Source organism: Monodon monoceros, unplaced genomic scaffold, assembly GCF_005190385.1.
Source record: "Monodon monoceros isolate NGI ecotype Baffin Bay Population unplaced genomic scaffold, NGI_Narwhal_1 Super_Scaffold_5, whole genome shotgun sequence".
Classification (NCBI taxonomy): Eukaryota; Metazoa; Chordata; class Mammalia; order Artiodactyla; family Monodontidae; genus Monodon; species Monodon monoceros.
Window position 1 is genome coordinate 26,178,260 of NW_021703782.1, and position 12,949 is coordinate 26,191,208.

The window sequence follows — 12,949 nt, forward strand, 5'->3', positions numbered from 1 at the left end:
TGTTAAAATGTCCATACTACCTAAAACAATCTACAGATAAAATATCCATGAACTTGTTCATAGAAGTAGAACAAATAATCCTAAAATAATGCTCCCTGACTTCAGACTTTACTACCAAGCTACAGTAATCAAAACAGTACGGTACTGGCACAAAACAGACACATAGATCAATGCAACAAAATGGAGTGTTCAGAAATAAACCCATGCACTTATGGTCAATTATTCTATGACAAAGGGGGCAAAAATATACAATGGGGAAAAGACAGTCTCTTCAATAAGTGGTGCTGGGAGAACTGGACAGCTACATGTAAATATTGAAATTAGAACATTTTCTCACACCATATACAAAAATAAACCCAAAATTGATTAAAGACCTAAACATAGGACTGGAAATCATAACAATCCTAGAAGAAAACAACAGCAGTACACTCTTTAAGATAAGTCTTAGCAATATATATATATTTTTTGATCTGTCTCCTAAAGCAAAGGAAACAAAAGCAAAAATGGGACCTAATCAAACTTAAAGGCTTTTGAACAAAGAAACCATCAACAAAACAAAAAGGCAACCTACTGAATGAGAGAAGGTATTTGCAAATTATATTTCTAATAAAGGGTTAATATAGAGTTCATACAACTCAACATAAAAAGAAAAGCCCTATTTTAAAATGGGCAGAAGACCTGAATAGACATTTTTCCAAAGAAGACACAGATGGCCAACAGGCACATGAAAAGATGCTCAGCATCACTAATAAATGCAAATCAATCACCATAGTACCTCACACCTGTCCAAATAACTATCATCAAAAAGATAACATATAATAAATGTTGGCAAGGATATGGAGATAAGGGGACCCTCATACACTGTTGATGAGAATGTAAATTGGTACAGTAACTATGGAAAACAGTATGGCTGTTCCCCAAAAAAATAAAAACAGAGCTACTATATGATCCAACAATTCTGCTCCTGGATATGTGTCTGAAAAAAAATAAAAACACTAATTTGAAAAGATATGTGCACCCCCATGTTCATAGCAGCATTATTTACAATAGCCAAGATATGGAAGCAACCTAAGTGTCCACCAACAGATAAATGGATAAAGAAGATGTGGTATATATACAATGGAATACTACTCAGCCATAAAAAAGAATGAAATTTTGCCATTTGCAACAACATGAATGGACCTGGAGGGTATTATGCTTAGTGAAATAAGTCATACAGAGAAAAACAAATACTGTGTGTTTTCACTTATACGTGGAATCTAAAAAAGTAAATGAATGAATATAACAAAACAAAAACAGACTTACAGAGAACTAACTAGTGGTTACTAATGGGAGAGGTGTAGCAGAGGGGCAATGTAGGAGAAGGGGATTAAGACGTACAAACTACTAGGTATAAAATAAGATACAAAGTTGTATAGCACAGGGAATATAGCCAATATTTTATAACTTTAAATGGAGTATAATCTATAAAAATATCGAATCACTATGTTGTATACCTGAAACTAATATAATATTGTAAATCAACTATACTTCAATTTTTAAAAAATGATCTTGCTCAGTAGTACAAGCAGAAACTTGGTCGCATATATTTGGGTGGATCCTTGGGGTATTAAACCAGGAGGGATGAATTATGTTTAGATAGGGGCAAATTTATCAATATGCGTATACCCACGATGGACTCAGGAGCAGCCCATGCTGCATTTCATACCAATGAAATATGTATTTCTCTAACGAGATCCTGATAAATATTTTTTAAAACTCTCTAAGTTTTTTTTGATGTGCAGCCATCTTTTGTGGTAACCTGAATACATCTGTGGTGGTGGCTCTTCAATAATGAAGTCTGTGAAATAGAATAGATGGGCACCCTACAAAGATACTTCTTGACATATATACCTATATGAAATTCTGTGTCTCGTGGGCAGGACACACAAGTCATCATAAGAGGGATTCAGATCCTCTTTCTCAGTCCTTGATATATCCTACTTTATAGACAGGAGGCTTCAAGTAAAGGAGAGACTGGGTCCTTTTGACAAAATTTCTCGTAACTTAACACAAGTATATACACAAGTATATAACACAAGTATATACAATTAATCATTCCCCAAAAGTCCCTAAGGGAGACCTGTGCCATCTACCAGTTGAATCTCCTTCAAACTGGATCTACAATGTATGGTAGCATCATTGGAAGTTATGGCTACTGCAATTACAGTCTCACTTAGGAGTGATTCTCAAATGTGTAGTGATAAGAAATCTGCCCAGGGGCAAATTTTAAGGAGGTATATTTAGTAGTTCACTTTGTGAAGAAGAGCTGTGTCCTGAGGTTAGATTTATACTGATTCATGTCCAAAGCTCAATGAGTTGACGGGTAGAAGGGGGCTAGACAAGAATAAGACTGGAATAAGATGTCTGGAGGAGACAGATGTGGATGAAGTTCTAGGAATAGGTACTGAATAGAGTTTACAAATGCTTAAGAGAGGATAGGACATTAGAGGGAAGAAAACACGTGAGGTTTGTGTATTTATAATTTTGGCTTGCTGTGCAGAGCCATGTAATGGCCATTACAATGTTTCTCTTCCTAAGGCCACAGCTCTCATAAGTGTAGCCTTTTCTGCCAGGCTCTGGTAATATTACTTACCCTCACTATAAGCCTGATGGTGATAATGGGTCCCTACCATCATGAGTTACAGGATACTTCACCAACCCTACCCATGTTTTTGGAGCCCCCGTTTATTAAACTCAAGTGTCCTTTTGTTTCTTGACAATTGACATGTGTTTTTTGAGGTGACCCTGACAACAACCCTGATCATAAACTCCATGGGGATAGGGAATTTAATATCTTTTATCTGATGTTGTTATCCCAGCGTCTAGAATGATGTCTATCGCACAGCAAGTTTTCAATAAATATTTGTTCCATGAACATATGTAGTGACCACTTTCTTTCCGTTAGTGAAATTTATGTTAAAGTCTATTATGATTGATTTAATGTAATATTGATTTAATACAGTTTGACCAGCATTTTTGTGCTGTTATTTGTAATTCATTAAAGAATGACAAAGAATTACGTATGTCAGCAAAAAGCAAGCAAACTTGTTATGTGCACAGAAATCCAAGATCAACGTAATTTAATTAACAAAATTTGTTGAAACAATAATAGAATTCATCTGAAAACAATGTTGAGTCATAAAAACTAACAGCTTCCTTATATATCAATACATGTATACCTGCAGCACTGCCTTGACCTCCAGTAGAACCTCCACACTGGGCTCCAGGGGTGCCAGCACGGGGCTTAGGTGTTAATGGGTCTGTTGGCTGTATAGAAACAGTGTAGAGGTCCCAAGTTGAAAAATTACAAAATTATAATTTTACAGCTATTTAATTTCAATACTAAATACCTCAGTCGTCCTGCCTTTTTTTTTTTTACAAAACCAATTTTCTTACGTAACTCAAAATTTTTCACACTTTACCTACGTAATGGTAATTTTAACATTTTCAATATCCAATCCATATTCAAGTTTCCCCAACTGTCTCCAAATGACTTATGAAAAAACTGCTGGTTCAATTGGGAGCCAATAGAGGACCACCCTTTGCATCTGGCATTTAAGTTGATATTTAACCCGTTCTTTTCAGGATCCTTGAGAGGCTGGGCAGGATACTTGTAAGACATCGCCCTTCAGCTTTCTAAAATGCGTAAACGCCTAAAGAGTGACCGCAGCAGTGGACGCGGAGGTCTATGGGAAATGTAGTCTTGAATCCTTCTGTTTTACCGCGCGGCACTCTGGGACGGGGATTCTGGGCTGCTTCTGCGCGTGTGCGGCTGTATCCCCGCCTCCTCTTTCGTCTTCTCTAGACTCCAGGGAGGAGGTTTGGGAAGCTGGGAGTCGGCTCGGAAAGTGAAGGGTGCGCACCTGGGGTGAGTGTGCGGGGGCACCAGCTGAGAGGGGTGCGTTTGTGCCTAGGGATGGAAGCGGAAAATCTTTGGGACTCCCTCCCACCAACGCCGGTGTATGCGCCCGGGCGGGCCCTCAGCCTGGGGGAGGCCGGTAGGGGGTGACCCCGGCCCTCGGGCTCCCGGGGTACAGGTCGGGCTGCTCCGGTTAAGAGCAGGTGCTCAGTGTAGGCCTGGGTGTGTGGGGACCGTGTGCTCGGGGAAAAAAAGCCCATGTCGGCGGCAGGGGGCAAAGTGAATTTATAGTGCTGACGGTGGCCAGGGGTCTGCGATGAGAGCCCCAGCTCTGGAGCAGAAGGGCCCGGTAAATTACAGGTCTGTCACCTGTAAGCAGGGTTACAGAAGGAACCTGGGTAAGAGGTATTTCATATGAAAATGATACTAATGATGACTGTTTCGTGGCGTTGTTTTGAAACTTAGATCTAAGTCATCACTTGTAAAGCATTTAGACTAGTGCCAGATACTGAGCACTGAGTAAGTGACAACTGCTATTATAGTTGGAAGACACTTTATTCTTTTCATTGGACGGCTTTATGTTTTCTCACTACCACTTTAACAAAAACCGAGGCTCAGGTTGGTGGAACAGTGTGGTCAGGTCACAAGCTAGTAGTGAGGGAGTTTAGATTCAAGGGCAGGTGTGCTTTACTTACAGCCTCAGGCTTTGTCTAAATATCACACCTACCTAATACCGACATTGTAGCCTTCACAGCACTTAGCAAAGAGGCCTGTCGCTGCTTCCCAGAAGTATAAGGGAAAGTGAATGTAGATGGAATCCTACCATGTGTCAAAATGTATTCTGGGATTTCTAGTGTCTCTTCAGGTCACTTGGGGCAGACAGAGGTCCCTGGCCCCTTCTGCATTGTCAGGCTGTCTGTCTTTTAAGTCTGGTATTATAATGAATTCCAAGACTTAGGTTTTTGCTCCTAAAATGAATTGTTTCTTGGATCCACGACTCAGTTACCTTGAAACAAAGTGACCCTTGTGAAGTAGGAAGCAGGGAGTCTCTGTGAACAGGGAGTCTCTGTTAACAGGAGTCTTACCTGGAAGAGAGCACCCCTATGACCTTAGACCTCGTTCCAGAGCCTCAGAGCAGAGACAGAAGAGCCCAGAAAGGAGCAGATCCTAGATTTGCAAGATCAGAAGCTGTTCTTAATCTCCCTGCTCAGAATGAGCCAGTCTTGGTGATGACCCCATCCATCTCCAGAAGCCACCAGACTATGTGACAGTGGGGGGTTTGGGCCAGCCTTGAGAAGAGCAAGGTGAGCTGAACTGGTCCAGGGGCAGGCTATTCAGGAAAGGCCATTTTGCTGGAGAGCTTGTGAGGGTGAGGTCTGGGGGTAAGGGATAACCAGGCAGAGGGAGGAAATGCTGTCTTCACTCCGCTTAAATGCCCCCCCCCAAAGATGCTGTGTTGCTGTCACGTGTGTCTATCACCACATGTGACACTAGTGATATGCTGACCTCACAGGATCCCAGAATGATGATATGTGAAGGGTTTTCCAAGGTCATCTATTTCTAACTCTCTTGAAATCTTTAAAGACATCGGGCCTGAAAAGTTCAGTGACTTGTCAAGGGAAACCCAGTTTGTTTGTGACAGAATCAGGAAAACAGTGCACTTCGCCCTCTCACAGGTAGGTCACCAAAAGGGCCTTTTGACAAATATATCACGGCTGAAACAATTAAAATTTCCTGCCTTAAGGCATCCCATCTCTTTTATTAGGCTTTCTGTAGATTGTATTTACCAGCGGGTAAATAATATTAATAAGAAAAATAGATAAATGGTGCATACTGAGTATTGTTCTGCTACGTTAATTTTAATGAAAGTATAGTGTCTTATCCTTTGGTGTATTTAATTCAGCTAATCTTCTGTTGTTTTTATTTACTTGTGTTAGGACACATGCATTATTTTTAAAATGATTGAGAAGAGTTTACATTCACTCAGTTAAAAACTGCAGATTTAATCCTCATTGTCATCTCAGAGTCAAACAAAGACAGGTGGTGCCACCTGTATGTGATCACTCTAGTTCCTTTTCAAGGCTGAGAGGGCCCTATGCCTATAAGGAAGATGATCCCCAACTGGGGTGCTGAGATTTTGGGGAGTGAATCTAGGAGCTATAAGACAGGTTATGTCTCATGACACCCATCTTTCTGTCCCCTCAGCTGAACCACAGTTCTCTACTCTCCCAAGAGCAGAAAATGAACATACCTCAGGTGAGCTCTTTATTCTTTCCCCATTTTGCATTTTTGTGGATTTATAAGGTTAAGAAGCATCCATGCATTAAATGGAAAAAGAAATAAAAATAGATCAAGTCAATCTTGAGGGATAATATACACTATTTTACTATTAATTGTGATGTTTGCTGTCAGCTTTTGGTAGGTTACCTTTGTCAGGGTAAGAAGGTTGCCTCCAGATATCTGTTTGTTAAGATTTCACATTAGTCATGAATGTGCATTAAATTACATTGATTACATTTTGTGTATCTATTGGAGCAAAGCTATAGCTTATTTCCTTTAATCTATAAATACTGTAAACAGTATAATGGATTTTCTAATGTTAACTTAAATCCCTGTGTAGACCCTAATTGCTAATAAGTGTGGTAAGTTGCTTCTTACATATCTTCCTAGGACTTTTTGCTAATACTGTATTTAGGATTTTTATTTTTGTATCCACAACTTGGATTAGACTATGCTTTCTTGTTTCTGTGTCCAATTATGGTATCATGGTCATAGTCTCATAAAAGGAAATGGGACATTTTCCTGCTCCTTTTCTTTAATAATAATTTAGATGAGAAAATTGTGTTACATGTAGATTTTGTTAAACTCACCTATAAATTAGGGCCTTATGAAGACTTTTTGCATGAAGATTTTGATTAATTTATTGGTCATAAGTCTATGATGGATTTGTATGGTGTTTTTTAGTGTAACTTTCCTCATTACATTTTCATAGAAAATTGTTTATTTATTTATTTTTAAATTTTGGCTCTGAAGGGCCTTAGTTGTGACACACTGGATCTTTGTTGTGGCATGCAGGATCTTTAGTTGTGGTATGCGGACTCTTAGTTGTGGCACGCAGAGTCTTAGTTGCAGCATGCATACGGGATTGGATCTAGTTCCCCAACCAGGGATTGAACCTGGGCCCCCTGCATTGGGAGCACAGAGTATTACCCACTAGACCACCAGTGAAGTCCCTATTTATGTTTTTAAATATATTTTCATGAGCTTGTTGATAGTATTCTCTTAGGATTTCAAAATCTATGTTATATCAATAATTTCCTTTTTTGATCAACTTTAAAATTTTATTTCAGTATAAAGCTTGCCAATCAGAAAAGGACAAAGTATGTTCTCGTTGGCCCAATCTAAAACTAAGAATTTCTGTGTCTGAGGGTCTTAGTATTCTGTGCTGGCAGAATAGAATAGAGGAATTGGGAGTAGAGGAACGTGCACTTGCCATGTTTGCGCTTTCTACCTTTGCATACCCAGCTGTCAGCACCATTTGTTGACAAGAGTATCCTTTCTCCATTGAATTGCATTGGCATCTCTGAGGGAAATCAACTAGCAACCTATGTTTGGGTCTGTTTCTGGATTCTGTTCGCTTCTTTTTTTTATTTTTTAAAAAATTTTATTGAAGTATAGTTGATTTACAATGTTGTGTTAATTTCTGCTGTACAGCAAAGTGACACAGTTAAACATATATATACATTCTTTTTTGTATTTTCATTATGGTTTATCACAGGATATTGAATATAGTACCCTGTGCTATACAGTAGGACCTTGTTATTTATCCATCCTATATATAAAGCTTGCATCTGCTAATCTCAAACTCCCAATCCTTCTGCCCCCCACCCCTCCTCCCCCTTGGCAACCACAAGTCTATTCTCTATATCTATGTGGACTCTGTTAACATCTGATGACCTTAATCCTTTTGCTAATACCACGTTGCCTTGATGAGTGTCTCTTTATAGTAACTCTTGAAATCAGATAATATGTGTCTTTCAACTTGGTTCTTTTTTAGGAGTGTTTTGGAGGTTCTAGGTACTTTGCTTCTCTATAGAAAGTTTTGAAAATTGGCTTGTCTATCTCAGGAAAGCCTGCTGAGATTTTGATTTTGACTGCACTGACTATAGAATCTGTAATATCGATCAATTTGGGGAGAATTAACATCTTGATCAAAATGTCTTCCAATACATTAACACATTATCTCTCGCAATGTGGGGTTTTGAGGGTTTTCATTTTTATTCTTTTGAGTCAAAAGGATAGTTTTCACTTACAGTTTAAAAGAATAACTCTACATTTTGAAGATAAACTCTAGTGGGGTAGTAGTGAAAGCAGGAACAATATAGGAGGCTATTTCTGTAATCCTAGCAATAAATGATGATCATTTAAGGGTGTTAGTTGCTTTCAAGTGGTCAGATTCTGAAGGTAATTTAAGGTAGAGCCAACAGTCTAGGAGTGTGTGTTTCTTCTCCACAACCTTACAAATAGAGTGTGCCATCAAACTTTTTGAATTTTTACTAATGTGATTAAAAATGATAACTCAAGTTTAGTTTTACAAGCTTTCCTCTTCTCATGAGTGAGGTAGAACATCTTTTTTGTTTGTAATTCATCTATATTTTTTATTGAACTGTTTATTTCTTACTGTTTTCCTGTTGATGTGCTGATTTTAATTAATATATCCAATATATCTTTATAGCCATTTTTCAGTGATATAAATTGCACAATTTTCCTAGTTTTTCATATTTTTGCCTTGCTCATGTTTTTTAAATTTTTGCCATAAAGGCATTTGTTTTTTGTTTTTAACTGTGGTGAACTTTTTTGGCATTTAAAAAAACATATTGAAATATAGTTGATTTACAATGTTGTGTTAGTTTCAGGTATACAGCAAAGTGATTCAGTTATACAAATGTATATACATATATATACATATACATATATATACGGTATATATATTCTTTATCAGATTCTTTTCCGTTATAGGTTATTACAAGATATTGAGTATAGCTCCCTGTGCTATACAGTAGGTCCTTGTTGGTTATCTGTTTTATATATTGTGGTATGTATATGTTAATCCCAAATTCCTAATTTATCCCTCCCCCCCTTTGCCGTTTGATAACCATAAGTTGTTTTTTACGTCTTTGAGTTTATATCTCTTCTGTAAGTAAGTTCATTTGTATCATCTTTTTAGATTACACATATAAGTGATATTATATAATATTTGTCTTTCTTCTTATGATAATCTCTAGGTCCATCCATGTCACTGCAAATGGCATGATTTCATTCTTTTTTGTGGCTGAGTAATATTCCATTGCATATATATAGATATATGTAGATATATACACACCACATCTTTGTCCATTCATTGGTTGATGGAAATTTAGGTTGCTTCCATGTCTTGGCTATTGTAAAATGCTGCAATGAACATTGGGGTGCATGTATCTTTTCGAAGTATGGTTTCCTCCAGATATATGCCCAGGATTGGGATTGCAAGATCATATGGTAGCTCTATTTTTAGTTTTTTAAGGAACCTCCGTACTGTTCTCCATAGTGGCTGCACTAATTTACATTCCCACCAACAGTGTAGAAGGGTTCCCTTTTCTCCACACCCTCTCCAGCATTTGTGATTTGTAGATATTTTGATGATAGCTATTCTGACTGGTGTGAGGTGATACCTCATTGTAGTTTTGATTTGCATTTCTATAATAATTAGTGATATTGAGCACCTTTTCATATGCCTGTTAGCCATCTGTATGTCTTCTTTGGAGAAATGTCTGTTTAGGTCTTCTGCCCATTAGGTTGTTTGGTTTGAGCTGTTTGTATATTTTGGAAATTAATTCCTTGTCAGTAGCATCATTTGCAAATATTTTCTCCCAGTCTGTAGGTTGTCTTTTCATTTTGTTCATGGTTTCCTATGCTGTGCAAAAGCTCTTAAGTTTAGTTAGGTCCCATTTATTTATTTTTGTTTTTATTTACATTACTGTAGGAGACAGATCCAGAAAAATATTGCTGTGATTTATGTCAAAGAGTGTTCTGCCTGTGTTTTCCTCTAGGAGTTTTATAGTATTTGGTCTTACATTTAGATCTTAAATCATTTTATTTTTGTGTATGGTGTTAGAGAATGTTCTAATTTCATTATTTTACATGTAGCTGTCGAATTCTACCAGCACCACTTGTTAAAGAGACTGTCTTTTCTCCCTTGTATATTCTTGCCTCCTTTGTCATAGATTAGTTGACCATAAGTGTGTAGGTTTATTTCTGGGCTTTCTATCCTGTTCCATTGATCTGTATGTCTGTTTTTGTGCCAGTATCATAGTGTTTTGACGACTGTAGTTTTGTAGTATAGTTTGAAGTCAGAGAGCATGATACCTCCAGCTCAGTTCTTCTTTCTCAAAATTGCTTTGGCTATTCAGGGTCTTTCGAAGGCATTTGATTTTTATGTTGTCAAGTTTAGCAGTTTTTTCTTTTATGCTTCCTGGATTTTTAGTCATAGTTGGGCATTTCCCACTCTGACCTTATAAAAGAATTGCTCTGTGTAGTCTTTTAGAGTATGATTTTATTTTTTACAGTTAAATCTCGAATACATTTTAATTTTATCCTGCTCTGTGGTGTGAGATATAGATCAGTCTTTTCCCAGATGGCCATCTAGTTATTCTGATGACATTTGTATCTAGCCATTTCTCACTCATTTAAATGATGTCACCTGTATTCAAATAGGAAATTGACTCTGTTTATCATTTCTCCTACTACACAGTTTCTTCATTTTAAGCTTGGACGTCTTTCTGGGCTTTCACCAGTGCCCTGTTCCTTTTACCCACTTCTACATTTATATTAGATTGTGGGCAATATTGTTCTATTTTTTTAATCAATACTACCTTACCCTCTATCTTCCAGAATTTGTTCAAAATTCTGGCCTTGTGCTGGGACGTTTCTCTGAATTCCTCTTTTGTCATACTTTTATAGATATAAAAGCTTTTTATTTTACCTGAATGTGTTTTTGGAGGCAGGGGATGTAAATGTGTGTGTTCAGTTTATTCCCTTGAACTAGAGAAATAATTTTTGCTTGTAATTCTCTCGTCTCTTAATTTCTGGTACTCTAATCTTTCTGTTTTCTCTTTCTACCACTTAGAAATTCTTTCTCAGCCTTCCTGGCCTATCTTTCTACCTGCCTTTCAAATTTTGCTATTCCCTTGAATTTTGTACTTGCTCCTTTTCTTTCCTAAAGTTTCTGTGTCCTTTCTGAACCAGCCCTTTTTCCCTGATGACTTAAGTTACCATCTTAATGACTGTCTCCTAGATCCTTATTTTCATTTTAGATTTCCCTTCTCCGTTCCAGAATCTTGCAGCCAACGATGAAATAAATAATTCCATATGTTCCACGGGTGTTTTGAGTGCAGTTGAACAACATCTGCTCCCTGTGACCCAGCCTCTGATTCTTACTTATTCTTCCAGTCTCTGTGTATGGCATCAGCATCTACCCACTTGCTTGTGCAGCATCTCTGTGTATTAATTTCCCATTCTTTATCGCTGTTGCTTTGCCTTAGTATAGGTCATCTCTTAAACTGGGTATTTTGTTTTGTCGCTGAAGATATTGTCCACTATTCATATAGAACGATGGTTCCTAACTAGGGGTGATTTTGCTTCCCAGGAGACATTTGGAAGTATTTGGAGATATTTTTGATTGTCATGATTGGGAATGCTATTGATATCTAATCAGTAGAAAACAGGGATACTGGTAAATATCCTAAAATACACAGGGCAGTCTTCCACAAAAATAGCATTATCTGGTCCAGAGTGTCAGTAGTGCCAAATTGAAGATACCCTGCCATAGAGCAAAGGCAGAGTTAGTCATCTTTTATAGCATTTTGTTTTAAACTCTGAACAGTAAAAATATATCTGGAGAAAACCATGGTTCGAAAGTATACATGCACCCCAGTGTTCATTGCAGCACTGTTTACAATAGCCAAGGCAAGGAAGCAACCTAAATGTCCATCAACAAATGAACTGATAAAGAAGATGTGGTATATATATATATACACATACATACAATGGAATACTATTCAGCCATTAAAAAGAATGAAATAATGCCATTTGCAGCAACATGGATGGAAAGGTGGGGAGGGAGGGATAAATTGGGAGTTTAGGATTGACAGATACACACTAGTATATTTAAAATAGATAACCAACAAGAACCTACTGTGTAGCACAGGGAACTCTGCTCAATATTCTGTAATAACATAAATGGGAAAGGAATTTGAAAAAGAATAGATATATGTATATGCATAACTGAATCACTTTGCTGTACACCTGAAACTAATACAGCATTGTAAATCAACTATAGTCCACTAAAAAATAAAAATTAAATAAACAGTAAACATAGTAGGAGTTAGTTTTCAAAAATATTTTCCATGTCCCAATTCTGAACCCTCAGATTGATTAGAAATATGTTGTTAACAGGCATCAGTGTCATTCAAGGATGTGACTGTGGAGTTCACCCAGGAGGAGTGGTGGCAGATGGACTCTGCTCAGAGGACCCTGTACAGAGATGTGATGTTGGAGAACTACAGCCACCTCGTCTCAGTGGGTGAGCAGACCTTACCATGTGACTTCCTCAGGAATGCAAATTCAGTTTTTTCTCTTTTTAAATGTTAATCACTTTTGTTGACGAATATTAAATCGAAAATTTAGCACTTTTCAATGTACAAGTCAATAGGTTTTAAAAGATTATACAGTAGATTACCATCATCAAAATCATGATTTGGAATATTTTCATCATCCCCCCAAAATTCCTTGTACCCCTTTGCAGTGAGTCCCCTCCTTTCATTCCTACTTCTCAGACCCCAAGCAATCACTGATCTGTTTTCTATTTCAATAGCTTTTCCTTTTTTCGAATTTTATATAAATGAATTCGTATATACTGTGTTTTGTCTGGCTTCTTTCATTTAGCATGATGCTTTTGAGACTCGTGTGTGTGTGTGTGTGTGTGTGTGTGTGTGTGTGTGTGTGTGTGTG

General features: G+C 37.5%; 1 protein-coding gene across 1 annotated transcript in view; it reads left to right on the forward strand.

Annotated features, from left to right (window-relative positions):
- The first annotated feature begins 3,802 nt into the window (after nt 1-3,802).
- ZNF782 (zinc finger protein 782) overlaps nt 3,803-12,949 on the forward strand; it is a 55,927-nt gene continuing 46,780 nt past the window's right edge. Inside the window, 3 exon segments of the mRNA XM_029203443.1 lie at nt 3,803-3,910; nt 6,107-6,157; nt 12,395-12,521. Coding sequence (XP_029059276.1) covers nt 6,143-6,157; nt 12,395-12,521 — 142 coding nt within the window. The 5' untranslated portion in view covers nt 3,803-3,910; nt 6,107-6,142.